The sequence below is a fragment of the Thermobia domestica genome, chromosome 7 (assembly GCF_964235325.1).
Source record: "Thermobia domestica chromosome 7, izTheDome1.hap1.1, whole genome shotgun sequence".
NCBI classification, from domain to species: Eukaryota; Metazoa; Arthropoda; class Insecta; order Zygentoma; family Lepismatidae; genus Thermobia; species Thermobia domestica.
Window position 1 is genome coordinate 105900577 of NC_137460.1, and position 18366 is coordinate 105918942.

An 18366-nucleotide genomic window follows, 5' to 3' on the forward strand; every position below is an offset into this window, starting at 1 on the left:
AAAATTTTGTTCTAGTCCGTTTTTTTTCCCTTATGAAATCGGGTTCCTGAGGCCCTAAAATGGTACAAAAACTCCGGAGTTTTTTTTTTTTTTAAAAAAAACGATTTTGACTCATTTTTTGTCCGTGTACAATTTTGATGCACGCGGCCTGTGGATACGATTTTTATGTTTTTGATTATTTATTTTGTCACACGACGCCGTGTGCATCAAATATGTACACACGCATTGTGATGATCATCATATTTTATTTCTATATATTTTTATACAAACTTCCAAACAAATGTTATTTATTGTATTTTCTTTTACGTACAACTGAAGAAACTTTGAAACTTACGTTACAAAAGATATTTTCTTTTATAAATTGTATAATATCGTTAAATTTTCTACAATTATATACCCAATAATATTGTAATAAATGAAATCTAAGAAACAAGTTTTTTTTTCATACCGCTTCACTCTTTATTTTGGCATGGCGGTATGTTTTTTGAAGAAACAGTCAAGACATAAATTTTATGTCTGTACAACCAGCACAATTGTGGTAACTTTCTTTGAATTTTTGATTGCACTATCTCGTCCGTACTGGGCAGATAATGTATTGTAACAAATATTGCAGCGGTTTCTCTTCTTTCCACTTTCTTGCAAAACATGATTACGACTTGGAGATTTGCATTCTCGCTGGTCACGTTCAGAATCACAACCAAAGATCAAAGCCACTGCGAGATTTTCACGAAACGTGGTTATGGATTCGTTCTTCTGTGTAATCTTTTTGAAAATAATATGAGAGTTCACTACAGCGGTGTTAGTCAGCAATTCAAAGGCAATTTTGCGATACCATTTAATACCCTTTCTAATAGTGGAAGAATATGCTGCCATCTGGTCCGAAATATCAATGAAGGATTTCACTGAATTGTAATCCAAAATAGTGGATGGTTTTTTCGTAGTTCCATTTCTGTTGGTTACTTCTTGTAATTCGGGTACGCTTTCAGTCGTAAGAAACAAAACTTCCCTCTTGTCCTTCCATTTTCCGACTACAACGTTGGTGTTGCTTTGAAGGCAAATCATTTCGCCTTTCTTCAATTTTGCATCAAGAACTTGCTTTGTATTGTGCTTTCTATTCATTTTCAAAGTACCTACGAGATGAGTTGGTTCCTTGTTGAGTTCATGTGCGAACTCAACGCTTGTATAGAAATTATCTGTATATAACACTCGCCCACTATTCAATAAAGGTTTCATAATTTCGAGTACAATTCTTGTTGAGAACGCTTGATCTTTCGGAGCTTCCTCTTTCCCACAATACACTTTTACATGCCAAGTGTATCCTCCTTTTGCACACAGTTTGAATAATTTCAACCCATACTTGTCTTTTCCCAGGTATGTACTGTCTGAAGCCTACTCTTCCACGGAAAGGAACCATACTTTCATCTATAAATAATTTTTCTTCTGGTGTGTAAACTTTTTGGAAATTCTGGTTCATTCTTTCAACCAGGGGCGCAATTTTTCTCAGTCTATCCTTAATTTGCACCGAGTTGTCTGAGAGATGAAACATGCGAAGTAGCAACTCAAACCGATTACGAGACAGTACCTTGCTTATATCATTTTTATACAACGGATTTTTAGACCAATATTTTTCAAGAGCAGGTTTATTGTCGAGTCCCATCCATAGAACAAAACCAAGAAACGTCTTTATCTCTTCATCGGAGGTGTCAGTCCACGTTGTCATTCTTGAATATTCATTGCAATTTTCATTTGCAATACCATCTACAGTGCACTGTTCTGCGTAGCGATTTGTCTCTGTCACGATCAACTGGATGATGGAGTCATCAACAAACAAACGATAATATTCTAACTCGTTTTGTGTGCCTTGTAATTGCCGTAATGTATTGTCCTGAATTCCACTATCAACCACTGTAACGTTGAACTGGTGTAGATTACCACATACTGCATTCTAGATTATTTTCGGTGCTGGGTTTCTTCTCAAGTTTGTTTTCGAAGAATCTATTTGAGAAGCTGTATCTGTTCCAGAGGAATCTGGGTTTGTTGCAAGTAGCGGTAACATTTCACGTTTCCTCTTGCACGTTCCCGGTGACATTTTACGTTTCCTCTTGAACGTTCCTTCTCTAGGTTCAGGAGAATTCCTATCACCAACTGGTAAGTAGTCATCATCAGAACTATTAATATGGCTTTCCGGAAAATATTCAGGATCATTACTATCAGTCAAGTTACTGAAAATACTGTAATTACTCATGTCACTTGCACTGTCTTCATCTTCTAACCACTGTTTTATCTTATCAGAATTGGCCATCGCTGTGAGGAGCCAACAGCATCGAAGAACTACAACAGTAATGCCCGCAGAAGGTCCTATGAATGAATAAAAGCACTTACAAATGACCAAAGTTTCGACGATTCTCTGCTGCCAATATAAAAAGGAAAAACCTTCCGCTATTTATTGCGTTTTATTATTCAAGTTAACAATAAAGTAAAATTTTCTTCCAATAAACAATATGCGTTCACTAAACAGGCACAAAGCCTTTTGAACTTCCGACAATAATATGTACCAGATTTATGCACATGGCCTGGTACAGAAAGTCTACTTGTGTATCAAATTGGTGCACATGGCGCAGTGGGACGGGAACAAAATATAATTAATAAAATGTCTTGGCGTGGTGAAAAAACTCCGAAATATGGCTTGGCGGCTAACGTGTTAAGTAGCTAGTAAATACCCCTTCTCGATTGGTTTCTTCTGTGCGTGGTAGTGGTCCCTGATTTGATTACAGGTGGGATCATGTGTCCACAGTATACGAATAGTAGTTTGGATCAATGTTACAATATCTTCCATCTCATACAGTCTAACTAGCCAGCAGTGTAACAAAAATATTTAAATTGTTATCCGATTAACTTTAATTTGCCTGCATTATTTTATCTTCTCGAGACGTTAGTCGTCTTTGTAATGTTTTGCATAATTGTGTCTGTTGCAAAATTCATATTTTTTTACACCATGAATGTTTTTTTTTTTAATTTCAAATACTTCCGGAGTATTTTTTCCTTCTTACCAGGACTTGCTAAATTATCGTATATTTTTCTATTATCGTATAGCAGCTATCGTACATTATACAGGGATCAAAATTATCGTATGATTCGATAATTATCGTACATGTTGGCAACGCTGCTATGTTGATCTGTGGCTGCACTTCTCATTCCCTTAACTTCACTACTGGGAAGAAAATAACCCTCTCCCACTTATGTTCCTGGCAAAAGCCTTTGAACAAGAGTTATAATATGTATCCAATGTAAAGATATTCAGGGGCGGCTTTACTATTTTAATTTTGGTCAGGCCCGCTCTCTCACTTATGGATACACAGACCCGTATGAATACAGGGGCGGTCTAGGGGTACCTGATCCCTAAATTTTACTGTCCCCTAAAATTTTTACGGTAGGCATGCAAATGAACTATAATATTGTGCTGAACTATAATATGGTTTGATCGGCCATACCTTACTTCTACCGGTTCTCTCCTACATTTTAGGGCTGGTTACGGGCCGGTGGATACATATACACATTTAATTGATCAATGACAGTAGGGAATTACTTTTACAGTAGTGGTTGATACTATTTGTTAAATGTTATCTACACTGTAAAAAATGAGGTGTTGAAATAACACAAAATGACTACCACTTGTTACTTGTGTTACTTGTGTGTTAATTCAGCACAAAGTTTTTTTTTTTTTTCTTTTTGAGAGGAGGATTTTAGGTTGAACAAGGAATGGGTTTTCTTATAAGATTTTTTTTTTATGGTGTACTGTGAGTTGGCGGTACTGCTGTTCTCAGAATGATCAAATGAATAAGTATCTATATATTAAAATGCTAGGTTTATATGTTTGTCCCCAAAGAAAAGTTTATATTTTTGTCTCTAATTCTTTTAACAATGAGATCTCGAAAACCACAAATGCTAGAAACGTACAGGTTTCACTGGTCGATTCTAAATTTTGTGTATATTGTCCAGTTCTAATTGAATATTTAAAAAAAAATGGTCGTTACTTCTTTATTACATTTTTAGGGGTACACTGAAAGTGTTGAAATTAAGAAAAAAAAAACAAAAAAAAAAAAAAACATCATATCCTACGAGTTGTACATTCAAACACCATATAAATAATTGTATGCAGGAGTAGTATATCTCTCAGGAGTTGTTTCATGGCTAAATGATATTGAAAAACGAAGGATAACCATTTCTCTTGTTTAAGATGAATCTTTATTGTTTGGAGTGTTTAGCCCAATGAACACCATAGTCTATATCATTGACATTATAATTAATTGTGTATAATTGATGTATTTGCTTATTACATACTGCATGTAAGAAGAAAGAAAACATTGATCATAGAAACACATGAATAAGAAACTCCAATTGGAAGTATGCTCAAATCTTGCAAACGGTGCGAGATATTTAAAAATTCTTTCCTTTATGGTACCCCTTGCTAATTTTTTATCAATACGTCTTTCACTTGTGTCTGTAAAGGAATACGTACAGATGTTGTGAGGAATGACAAGGAGATTCATGCTCATATGTGAGTGATGCGTTGTGTAGAGAGTGCAGACTCAGCTGGTAACATTAAAAAAAAAAAAAAAAAAAAAAAGCAAGGAAAGTCAGTACTTTTAAGCACTTGTTAAATAATAGATTGTTATTTTGAAAAATACATCTTTGATTTCTAGAATGTGCTGTATGCTAGAATTAGAAACTTCAATAGTAACAAACTTAATATATATAATATTGATTCTGTTGAATGTAAATAGTTAATGGTACTGCAAATATGGGATCGGTTGTAATTATTTGCACGCTTACATATGCACACACATCCTGTTTGCATCGTGAAGCAAACATTAGCTGTGAAGCAGGTTTTAACCTATATAACACCTAATACACAGCGCATTTGCTACATTTAAAAAGAAAAAAAAAATCCTTTTGAAGCAAAACACAAATTATCAACTTTATCGTCAATGAAAAATATGTGTTGAAACAACATTGTAAAATGCTTGGTTTCTAATATCAATCAAAATACAGATTGTTGAAATTTCATATCTTGAAATGTATTCTATGTTTGCAAAATATACTACTACTACTACTACTACTACTACTACTACTACTACTACTACTACTACTACTACTACTACTACTACTACTAATAATAATAATAATAATAATAATAATAATAATAAAGTATTGTTTTTAGTTATGTGCAGTCTTTTTTTTTAAATCCCATTTGTTCAGAGTAGACCTTCCCTTCTCGATGGTATGAGGCTCTCGTCCTACCAATCTTAAAATCAGAAAAATTAGTAATGACAGCCACGAGCTAGTACAAAACCCTCTCACGAGTTGTGTATGTAAGATTTCTTCAGCGAATGATGCAATGACGCCCACCTCAAACGTTATAAAATTCCATCTTGAGAGGCAGAAATTCCAATTTTCTTCTTGAATATCCCATGATACGCTGATAAAAAATTTAAACTCTTATAAAATGAAAAAAAGAAGCTACTAATAACATTAATTTTTTCTTCAACATATGAGTGACTTATTCGTAAGCTTCCATCTTCTACAGGGTGAGTCATAAGTCTCCATACAAATGATGATAATACTACACTACAGTTATAAAATATGTTCCATATGTTTCCCTTGCATGTCGAGACAAAATGGCAGGCGCTCCAACCAATTCCGACGAACATTTGTCAATGTTGCACTTGTTACTTCTTTGCAAGCTGCACTGATTCTTTGTGATCGAAATCCCGAATTTTCTCCTGATACACAATCGATTTCAGGTGACCCCACAAATATGAATATGAAAAATAATAATTAGTCATCTTGTATGGAGACTTACTACCTGGAAAATCAAAAATAAACATTAGTCATGTTGTATGGAGACTTATGACTCATCCTGTACATTTAGGAACAGTTTAGGAAAACGAATATTCGTTACTTCAAAGAAAGAATTGAAAATGTTGACGAAAGCATATATTTTGTTATCGGTGTTTAGTATGCTATCACTTCTTTGTGACGCGACTTTTACCAGTTTTGCTTTGTTATTAGGATGACGTTAGTAGGCCTTATAATATTGTAATATTAATACTCCGTCAGTTTGTTACTCCACATGGTAACTCTTGAACAAAAGCTATTTTTTTTAAAATTCTTTTCTCCCCAAAACATAGCTAGAGCGATTATCTGGACCAAGTTCGTTAATAGACTGAATCCATTAACACCTTCATGGGTGGTGATGACTTTAATGATGGCTACCCATATCCAATTTAAAATCTTTAATATTCTCTAGTTTCTATGCAACCTACAAAGTATCAAAGAAATGTTGGTTGTCTATAATAAAAAGGATATGTAGATTTTCTTAATGCAAAATGTTCACTAACCGTTAGTAGAATCGCACAGGTGAGTTTTATACGATTGTAATGTTAACACGCCCGTCCGTTACTCCACACAATAGCTCTTGAATGAAAATTAATTTTTGAATTTTGGTTTTTGCAATGGACAGGTAGAGTGGTTTGTTAGTAGAGTCAATCCGTTAACATCTTCATGAAATGAAATGAAATATCTCAGTTTTACTTTTACTGTTATGCCGTGTAAGTTAAAGGAGACGGTGATGATGAGAATGAACGAAATGGTGGAATGAAGAGATTGGGAGGAAACAAGAGAACCCCGAGAAACCCAACATACACTGTGCTTTTGTCCATTACAAAGCCCACTTATCGCAAGCTAACATTATCATGAGTAGCGATGGCTATTCATATATTATATATGGAATCGCATGGTCCTTCTTGCAGCTTTTAACAGTTTATTACTGCTATTTTAGTAAATTACTTCTAACTACTCTATATTTTTATATATGCTATTTCTTTCTTTATCTTTTACAGGGCACACGTTTACAAATAATTTTTTTATATTTTTATAATTATTTATTTTATATTTCAACAATACTTATTCGAGGTTTTTCTTTTACCTTTTCTCTGATTCTTAAATGCATTGCCTCTGATGGTTGCTTTTATGTTTGAAGACCATTTATGAATGACATGTTTGACTATTTGCCCCTTTAGTGACGGGGACAGATAGCCTTGCCGCTCACATTCCGTTTACACCCATAATCAGTCAATTACTGTAATCTGCAATAAATCATGTATATACAGGGTGGTGCAGAACTGGTACATTTCGAAGTTGAATATTGCGCAGGCCCGATAGCTTGCAGTGGGGGATTGGAAGAGAATAGGACCCATTTCATCAGAACATCGTAGCAGTTACAATGAATTGTTGAGCATCGTGTTTTCTGTATTCGTAGTTATTACGAATCGAAGTCAGTTATTGAAGTGTAACGATTCAGTTCAGACATTTCATTGTTAGTCGACGTTGCTCCAACGGTCCATTGTAACTGTTAACGTGTTCTTATGAAATGGTATTCTATCCTCTGTCTTTCCCCCCCCCGCCCCCTACAATCACATCAAGCTTTCGCACCTGCGCAATATTAAACTTTGAAATCTGTCAGTCAGCTCCGCACTACCACGCACAAGCAACATGTTCGGTTTGCACTATGCGGAACATGTTATTCGTATATAACTATAATCCATTAAAACTAAAAATTAAGTTAAATTAAATATTTTATTCATCAATAATATAGTATTATATTTGGAATTGTAAGCACACATCAGGGGGAAATTGAAATTGTGAACTCTGTCCATTAGTAATTTCAAAACGATGTTTGTTCATTCCCTTCTAATAGTACGTATAATAAACTAAATATTTTACTTTACAGTTGATTGTTATTGTGTGTGGACTTTATCTAAGAAGTTTCAGTGAACACAGCGAGGTTTCCGGTTACCTTGAATCGTATTCATCTTCAGGAGAAAACGAAGAGCCTCGTAGTCGTAAGGTAATATATATATTTAAGTACCCAAAATTTCATATCCTGATAAAAGGAAGATCTATTTTTAGACATAATTATTTTAATAAAAAGAGCTAGTTTCAGGGCGTTGCAACAGTTATTTGGACTCCATTGCCAGACATTAATTAGTTAGTTTGGAGTTAGTCTCTTTCAGTACAAAGGCCATATAAGTCGTAGACCTACAGCTTAATGTGGAATGTGAATCACGTGAGCTCCCACGGTTAAGGTAATCCATCTTTGCGCGTAAGCTAAGTAGAGATTTGTGCAAAATGGCGGAAAGTACTGTCATCCACCCTCGGGGCATGGTTGTGTAAAAGTATGATTATGTTATAGAGTGACCTCCTTATGTAGGTAAAAGGAAACCGTTATGTAGGTCACTGCATTATGAAAGTAGTAATGAAATGTAGCTAATATTAATTTTAAATTTTGATTGTCATCATCGTAAACAATTTGTGGCTCACGTGATCATGTTAATTTTAACTTTTGTTAAGTCATCATTTTGCATCATTTATTTCAAGAGTGACATAACTCAAAAATCACCTTTATTGAATTATGGCAGAAAATGAAAGTTAATATCTGTCTCTGGTAAAAGTTTCACAGACGTGCTTCCAAAACTGGGCTTTAGAGAACACTTCGTATCGTTCTTGCGCCCATTTGTTTTCATTGCGTTTAGAAGCTTTCAAATACTTCTCCTGAAAAGTTAGGAATTTGAGTTATGTCACTTTTGAAATAAACAGGCGATATATATAATGATCAAAAATGACCGGTATCAGAGACCGAAAATGACAAAATTGACGCTTGTTATAACAGGGTTCCTACTGATCTGGAGAAATCTATTTCCTTGGCTTCTCTCTGACCTTTGGCAGCAAATTCCTTGACTTTCATGACAGGTGTCGGATGACGTTGATATATAAATAAGGAACAAATAACGATGAATATTTATATATGAGAACATTTATTCTATAGAGACAAATAATAATCAATTGCTCATAAGCATATTCCACTTATAACCCAGAAAAATCTGAGCAACGTTCCATACTGTGATCATTAATGGTTGGTTAAGCTGAAATTGGTGTACAATTAACGTTAGAAAAAATATATTTTATAACATTTCCCTGACTTCCCCTGATTTCCCATCTTTTTCCATGAGTTTTCTGACCTTCACCATTTTTCCTGAGTTTTCCCTGACTTACCTGACCAGTAGGAACCCTGTATAAAGATATTTATTTCTCGCTCTAACTTGTAAAAATATTTTAAAGGTATGCAAGACTACCATTTGTATAATTTATTTTTAAAATGGAGGAGATCGTTCTACGGGGAAAGTAGACACACATAAAACATGCCAGAAAACCGTAAGTTCTGGCAACCCTAGTTCATATGCTTTGGTAACATGTAGCAGATGCATCGCTGCAACACCCTAGATATCCAAGATCTAATCCTCTCTGTGCTCTGTTACATCACGGTCCTTCTTAACTTCCATGAACAACTCATGACCTCTGTACTTTCTGCTAGGATCAGCCAGCGGCATCACATCACACAAAATAGAAAATATAATCATTCATATTAATTTCTTAAGCTGTCTGCTACATTTGGCTCACTAGCTCTTCTTCTTGATGTTGGACCAGGGTGACTCACTGGTAGAGCACTCTCCTCTGGTGCGCTGGGTCAGTGGTTCGATCCAACCTACCACATAAACGCTTTGTGGTGGACAAACATCATGTAAATGGGTTTTCTCGAGGTTCTTCCGTTTCCGTCTCCTTTCTTCACTTCATCATTACATTCATTCTCATCAGTCTCCTTTATCCAACTCAGCATAATTATGTAGAACTGAACGATCTCATTGTTCCTTCTTGCTGTCGCACTTTTAATGTCCAACAGTGTATAAAATCTTGTCAATTCTAGCTTCCTTGATCATTTCGATACAACGAATACATATACTTATACTCTCAGATATTTTCTTTTTCTTCATGGAGACTTCAGTGAATGCACCGAACAATAAGATGAGCCATACACGATAGAATATATCCTAGAAATTCTCTTAGGACTTGCTCCACAGCTAGTAAAAAAAAGACACAACTAGTTCAATTTGTTTTATGCTTTGTGAATCTTCACCTATCAATAATAAGTCTAGACTGCGCGGGAAAAACAGTATAAGTCAGAAATTGGCCAAAATAGGATCAGTCTAAATTGGAGATCTATGTGTCATTCTCCATCTCCGGTTAACTTGGTATAAGTCAATTCTAAACCTGATTTGAATAATCGCGTCTTTGTACTGTTAGTATACGTGATTCCTACTGATGCTTGGTAAACTAAAACATCGCTTACTGAAAACTTGTTTTTTTTTTTTTTACTTATACTGATTTTTCCGCGCAGCCTAGAATTATTCGTTATACCAAGCAAAACTTTTGAATGTGCGGCAATCAAGAATAGTAAAACCCTGATTGAATAGAGACCAAGAATAGTAATATTTTTTCATAATATCGTTCAAATATCCCCAGAATTCTAAGGGCTTATTTCACCATATATTATATGGTGAGCCTAAACGATCTTGAAAGCATCTATTATAAGTCAATATGTTGCGATTAAGTTAGCCAGCTTATAGCGCTCTTTAAGTACTATCATATATCGTACGCAGAAAAATTGTAGAGAATAAATTCAAACAGCTGTAGTTCCGGCTGTAATTAGTTTACAGTGATACGTAATTTATAACATGTTCTCTTGCTATAGTCGATAATATTAGGGAATATCTAAGATGAATTTCGTGATTTTTTTTCGATTTTACCCTATACGTTATGTTTAAAAAATGTTTAGTTTATTGTATTGTGTTATAATTTTTAATTTTGCACTCCACACATTTATCCTTTAGGCTTCAGGAGACAATAAGAAATGAATGACGACAATCAAATAAATAGTGGAAGATAATGCTTAACATCTATACGTTGAGCGGGATTATAACCCGCAACAGGTAGGTCTTCTAATCGCTAGCCAGTTGGTCACCCAAATGCTCAGTGTCTGTCTGGGGATGACATCAGACTCTCGACGTACATCTTGGCATATTTGGAGCAGAGATAGAAAAAAAAAATAAATAAAATAAAAAATAAATAAATAAAAAGCCGATATTTCGGTTTCCTGTAACTACCGGTTTCTCCAAAAGTTTTGAGTTTTTACTGAAGCCAGTGTGATTTTTGCCGAAGCGGTATGTTTTTATTCTTCTAGTACTCATTTCCTAACAAGTTAACAAATAAACAAAAATATTTTGATTGAAAACTGAAACCATATATTTTTTATCGTTTTAAAAAATGTTTTTGAAAGTTTTCAAGAACTGAAAATCCAGTTTTTCTGCCCACCACTAATTTGAAGACGGTTATTGCCGGAGTTCGGCTGGCGGTCAGTCTCACACACGACAGATAGGACTTCAGTCCGGAGACCTAGCGAACTGTTGTAGAAGGTGTATACCGAGTAGAACACTATACGTTATTTTCACGTATGGAAATGCGCGTTATCCTGCTAGATGGAAGTCTTGAAAAAGGTCCAAACATGGTAGGGGCAGAATTCAAGACGTCATGAATATGCGACGCACTAATCCTACTTTCCTGAAGAAAGGACCTAGGGTCTGCGATGTGTAGCTCCATACAGAATCCAGAGTGTATGGGTCCTGTATGGCATGAGCGAACACGAATTGAATTTTTCCACTCATCTTCAACTTCACGAATACTCGCAGACGTCACCAATACAACCCCCATTTACTTCGCCACTGTAACATCTGATATCCGAAGACGTTCTTAACTTTGAGCAGATGTTACGGACATGAGTGCGAGAAGACCGTGGAAACATATACCTACTTTCAGATTATTTGCACGTGAATTCACGAAATGAACTACGATGTTTCTGATTGCATTCGCTGTCGTTGCTTTGTCAAATGTGTACTGGGTGTTTTTAAATACGCTTCCATCTGTATATGCTATATGATCTGGAGCTTGTATTACTTAAGAACAGTTGTTAAACTGCCTAGCCGTCTCTTCAGTTGAGCACAATAATTTCAACCTTCCACCTCAACTGAAGATATTTTATATCCTGTCGAAAATTATGACGTTTTACTGCCAAACTCCAGTAACTTAGCTAGTAATAATAATGATATAACAAGGTATAATAGCACGTATATTTCCGAATCCAAGACTGTTCCGAATTCAATACGATCCACATTTTTTTTTTAACAAAGGTTTACGATAAAAAAAAAAACATCTATAGCATATACTGAGTATGTTTTCAGAACTTACTATAAAACTACACTAACAATCAAATTAGATATAGCCCTCCCTTAGTTTTCCTTACTGGAAGGGTCTACTGAATCTGCGAACGTTCAAGGCTAAATCGGTAAGTGAGGAGGAGGGTAAAGTTAGAGCTTAATGGGTTCAGAAATATAAGGTAGTATAACTAGTTCAACAACTTTGCTTACGCTTGTATGTCTCGGTTTCTCTGTGGCTCGTTATGCTTCTTGTGCATCGAGATCGTTAAATTTAGTTATTAATCGAGGAACAGTCTAACAACGCGCTATTAACAAAAGCAAAACTGCCAGTATGGCATAATGGTAGTAAACTAAGATATCAAAAATCGTAGCATCTATCTATCTATCTATCTATCTATATATATATATATATATATATATAAACAAACCTCCTCTTCTACGCATATTGAAGTATATCTAAAACAGTTATATGCATATGAGGATACTGATAGTAATTTAATAATTTATTTCCAATTCGATTATTAAGTTCACCTAGGTAGGTACACCACTCAGAGTGAATTCAACACCTCCACGGTTTGGAAATCTTGAGGAATAGTCTGTTTGCACCCGAAATATAAATAAATAAATAATGTACCTTTCTACTTCTAGTTGTATAAATGTAAAAAGTGAAAGTAATAACCCTTTGCAGATTTTGTTTTAAATGTTGATATCTTTTCAGAAGGCACTCTCAAGCAGTACAAAGCAGAAGAAAGCAGGTGAACAAACTGAAAAAAAGAGAACAACAAAATTATTCAAACGTTGTATTCCAAGGTCCTGTAAGAGTAAAACTGCCGAAAGAAAAACCGATATTCAAGCCAATTACATGCCAATGATGCCAGTAAAAAGGCGAAAACGTAAAAGCGTGTACAGAGAAGTTGAGGAAAGTGACGATGATGGGGAAACTGATGTTATGAAGCCTTTGCTTCCAGGAAATCGGAAAATGAGTAAGGAAATGGAAGAACGGCTTAAAGAAGGAGAAGAAATAGAAAGACCGGTACCCAGAGACAAACAGGACATCCTAGCCTATTATGATTTTGGTAATGACCCGTTCCCTCTTGAAGATGTATTGCCGCTGCCTAAAGATAATTTACCGAAGAGAAATCGTCTGCGGAGATTTGAAGAGGAAGAAAGTGGCTTTGAATACACAGCGACTACTGCAGATCCTTTGCTTCAATTGCCGAGCAAAAGACATCAGCACAACAGAAGCACCTTACAAGAACGGTCGATAGCTATGGCTAAATTAGCGGCTTTTCATCAGCAGCCGAGTCTTCAATCTAAAAATACGAAGAAACTGCCATCGTAATAGATCTAAAGAAAACTATTATAGACTCCTTGTAAGATATGTATGTTGTGAGGATAATAAAGTATAAAAATATAGTTTTATTGATTTTCTTCTTTCGTTTTGAAAGGACTCACTTTAGTGCGTATCATAGGCGTATCTATGGGCTGTGCTTGTGCACACCCTAATGATTTAATTTAATACACATACATTCAAAAAAATTTTGTGTGTAATTTTTCAGCTGATCGAAATAATATTTTATCTTATTTTTAATACTTAAAACCAACTAAAATAAGCACGTCAGAATGTTCTACTTGGTTTTTAATTAGCTTTATGCACATCCATAATAGTCCTCTTATTCCCTCATCCACCGGCGGTTTCAGGATTCGTGAATAAGAAAACAGCGGCACCTATATTTATACAGAATGAAAATCGATGAGGTGAGATTCCAAAGGAGTTAAGGTTGTTAAGCTCAACTATATGAAGGTACTACCGAAACTCTTGTGACAGCAGGTAAAGGCCTTGGCTTAATAAGTGATCTCAAGCGAAGTGTGGGACAGTACTTGGTACGGTGCACTGGGTTCATCAGGTTTGGCAAGAAATTCCATAATCAACCATCCAGAAGTACTTAAAGAGAGCTGGCTTCTTCACTGATCTCAGAGAAGAGATTCAAAAAGTCAATACATGCGATGAGATGGAAGAGGAATTAAGGACTGTCCTGAGAATCCTCAATGCGAAATGTGTCGAAAATCTGATAATTTTTTACATCAATCTTGTCCGTTATGATGCTGAGGATTACACTGCAATTATTTAGCAAAGATAATAAATGAAACAAAACATGAAGTCCAACTAGAGAAATACTTGTCCACAAGCTTTCACGTCAAGAATGGCCTGGAACAAAGAGATGCGTTGTCGCCATTATACTCAGTTTTGTTCTGGAATATTTCTGGGTTGCTATAGGGAAAGATAGCAACCAGGTTCTAAAGCTGAATGCCACTCACCAGATTATGGCATATACTGATGTCAATCTGATAGGAGATAATATGTGGACAATAGAAAGAAATGCAGAAGTTTATTAAACGCTTGTAGAGACATGGATCTAGAAGTTAATGCAGAGAAAACTAAATACACGGAAATTCGCCCTGACCGTAATACTGCAAATTATGGATACGTTCAATATCAAATATCGACAAAGTGGACACTTTCAAATATCTAGAATCAACATTAACAGACGAAATCCATATCCACGAAGAAATTAAATATCAATTAAGCGTGAATACCATGTTATTACTTGATCCAAACTATTTTGTCTTCACGAATTCTATCGAAGAATTTGCAGCTAATTCGTGTAGGTATATAACACAAATATTATGGATGTTGTGCTGTATGGTTGCAAAACATGTTCGCTTACTTTGAGGAACAAATGTAGACAAAATATTTGAAAATAAAATCTGATGCGAATAGTCGGACCCAGTGGCGTAGCACACTTTTGCGCCTCTCCCCCCGCAAAGTATAGAGAAGGGGGCCCTAGTTGTAAAGCCGACAGAAGTAAGGTTGAAGCTCTACTTCTTTAAATCTTTATTCATCGCAAGACTTCGGGGTCCCCTATACCTCGGGGCCCCCCGCACTGCGGGGGTTGCGGGGGCAGCTGCTACGCCACTGGTCGGACCCATGAGGGACAGGAATGGGGAATGGCAGAAACTACATAGCGGGAACCCGGATAATTTATATCGTTTATTCGGGATTGTAGGGACATTAAGTCTAGGAGTCTGAGGTGGGCAGGTCATAAGTTAGTTAAAATGGAACGAAGTAACATTAAGTACGCTTTTACAATTTTAACTGGAAACCCAATCGGATAAAATGTAAACCTTAGGAGGACAATATTAAAATGGATCTTGCAGGGATAGGAATACAAAGTAGAAGCTGGGTCCAGTTGGCTAAAGACGGAAGTCAATGGAGAACTTTCGTGAATGTGGCATTAAATCTTCGGGATTCCATAGGCTACATGGTGAGTGAGTTGTCAATTCGAATGATGACATTCCTCCCAGGAAACAAATAAAATGAAGAGAATAATTCTGAAGACGCCAAGCAAAAGACAGTTTCCCATGACAGAACATGAACGAGCTTTTTCTAAGGCTGGCCACATTTTGATCAGAGAAAGGCCAACCAAGCCAAGGAACCGGGAGAGAAAGGCCTCAGTGCATTGACTGTGTGTCTCAATCACAATATTGTAGAGGCCTCTGACAAGTACATGCTCGAGTGAATATGCAGTAGGAGGCTTTGTTGCATTGATCACAGAACTGAGCCTCGGTTTGATTGTCCTATCTTTTGGTCAATATACAGCCGACCTAACAGTGTACTGGAACTAGTTGAGGCTTTGTTTAATATTTTTTAAATGTAAACAAAGTAAAAAATACTCGCAAAATAATTTCAAATGGATACAGTATGATTTGTTATCAGTACTTATAACGGTTGCCAATGAGGCGGGACGAGAAAACTCTTCCGATAGAAACAGATACTCTTTCAAAGGCGAGACATCACTTTTAGGGCATTTTGTTCGGCGAGACAGCATCAAATTGTCTCCTAGGCACCTCTAGTTCTTATCATTCGGTTTGAGTATATGTGGGTGAAGATTGTATGTAAATATACAGTATAAATAGCAAACTGAGCTGCTACAGTACTTCTCTATTACTGCATAAAGGAGGAAATGTCATTTTCTTGTGATGTTTCTATGACGATCCTATTTTTATACACTGCAATAGATTTAAATATATATTATTTTATAAGTATAGAATAAAATCAACGACCGTATTTATTGGCATATAAGACACATTTGCTTTTTTGAGGGGCGTCTTATATGATGCCGATACAAAGGTTTTTATTATTTCCTTTCAATAAGTATTCCAGATTATTCTACTTGTTCGATATCCTCCTTACGGTGTACAACATTCTAGTTATATACAGTGGCGAAGGGTGATGATTTCATCAGGGTAGGCCCATAATAATAATAATAACAATAATAATAATAATAATAATAATAATAATAATAATAATAATAATAATAATAATCGTACCTGGATTATTTATATCTTCTTATAAATTAATTCCAAGCGCCTGTTTTTCTTCTCGGCAAACACGTCTATTACTTTCTCCTTAAAAGCTGGATCTGTGGCTAATGTCCTTAACAGCTTCTTTTCTATAGCGATTGAAGCCAACCCACTAAGTCTATCGTTTTTCATTGTATTCCTCAGGAATGTTTTAATTCTCTTGAGGGCACTCATGCTTCTCTCACATGATGCTGTGGTGACTGGAATACTCAAGCACAAACGTAACAAACGAAGACATTCCGTATACACTTCTTGCAGGCCATTTGATATGATATACTGAAGTAGATTAAGAGGTTTGGAGTATTTATTTTCGTCGGAGTAGATGACTGTCAGCTCATTCCGCAGCTGCTCTGCGTCAAAGAAGGGATAGAGTTTAAGAAGATTATCTAGTTTCTTCCGAGGAAAATCACTTTTGTAACCTTTAAACTGTTCACAATCAAGCAGTTCTACAAACTCTAAAGAGGACAAATCACGAAAGCGCATTTCCATCTGAACCGCAAGCGTGTCCAAAATTTCGTACAAGGGTACTTTTAAGGTTTGCTTTTCCTTGTCGCCGAACTGCAACGAACTGATATCTTGACTTTCGATAATGCATTCATGCACAGTCTGTTCTGAACGCAGTTTTTTTGAATGCAGACAATGTTTGCATGACTTCTTTGCAGAACAGTGAGACATTGGAAGTACACTTTTTTGTAAAATAAGAAACAGATTTTCCGTAAACACAAATATTTTGCTATACAAACTTAACAAAAAGACAAATTCACATGAATTTAAGCGTAACTGTAGATCACCGGCAGCGCTTATTGAATCCGGACCCCAATTTTCGTAATCAGATTTGCGTAGGTGAGTCATGGCTGATTTTAATTCGCCGTAATGAGATTTAATTGTTTCAACTGCGCGCGAGTGATAATTCCACCGTGTGGAATTTGGGTGGGGAAGATGGAAACCCTGTTCTCTTAATAGCTCAGTTTTCTTCGTTGATCTTGAGAAAAATGAATGAAACGCAGTCAAGTCGCAAACAAACAATTTTACACGTTTTATGGTCTTTGCACCGTGTGGTAACATCAAATTCAACCTGTGGACGTAACAGTGTATAAACAATGCATACGGATATTTTTTTTTCACATAGTACTGCACACCTTCTTTCGAAGAAGCCATTACAGACGCACCGTCGTACGTTTGACACACAAGTTTTTTGTCTGCAATGAGTTCCTTCAGAACACGGAGAATGACTTCTGACATTCCTTGTGCAGTCTTATTACGTGACACATCGAAGAACTCTACAAACCCATCTTGTATTTGATCATTCAAACAATACCGCATGGTCACACTCATTTGCGCTCTACAAGAAACATCTGTTGTTTCATCTACTTGCACTGCAACAAACTCTGCGCGTAAAATTTCATCTTTAATTATCGTTCAAAACACACGACACACAGTCAATCAAGTCATTTTGTATATCATTTGATATTCCTTTAAAAAGATAGTCAGACTCTAAATGCTCTCTCATAAGTTGCTCTTCTTGTGCTAACAATTCCAACAACTCCAAATAATTCCCCTTATCAGATTCAACGTTCTCAACATGACTTCTAAAAGATAATTTCTGCTTAGCGAGAAAGCAAGCAACTTGAATTAAACGGCCTAAACAGCGTTGGTAGCGACCTTTTCATTATGTTTTAGTATCTGTAGGCGAATAGTTTCGGACACAGTACACTCAATTCTTTGCGTTCGGCCTAGTAAATAAAAGCTTTCACTGTTCTTTATGTGTTTTTCA

General features: G+C 35.9%; 1 protein-coding gene across 1 annotated transcript in view; it reads left to right on the forward strand.

Annotated features, from left to right (window-relative positions):
* LOC145688912 (peripherin-2-like) overlaps window positions 1–13557 on the forward strand; it is a 97126-nt gene extending 83569 nt beyond the window's left edge. Inside the window, exons 4-5 of the mRNA XM_081763080.1 lie at window positions 7793–7909; window positions 12886–13557. Of these exons, the coding sequence (XP_081619206.1) occupies window positions 7793–7909; window positions 12886–13509 (741 nt within the window). The 3' untranslated portion in view covers window positions 13510–13557. The remainder of the gene's footprint in view (window positions 1–7792; window positions 7910–12885) is intronic.
* The last annotated feature ends 4809 nt before the right edge of the window (window positions 13558–18366 follow it).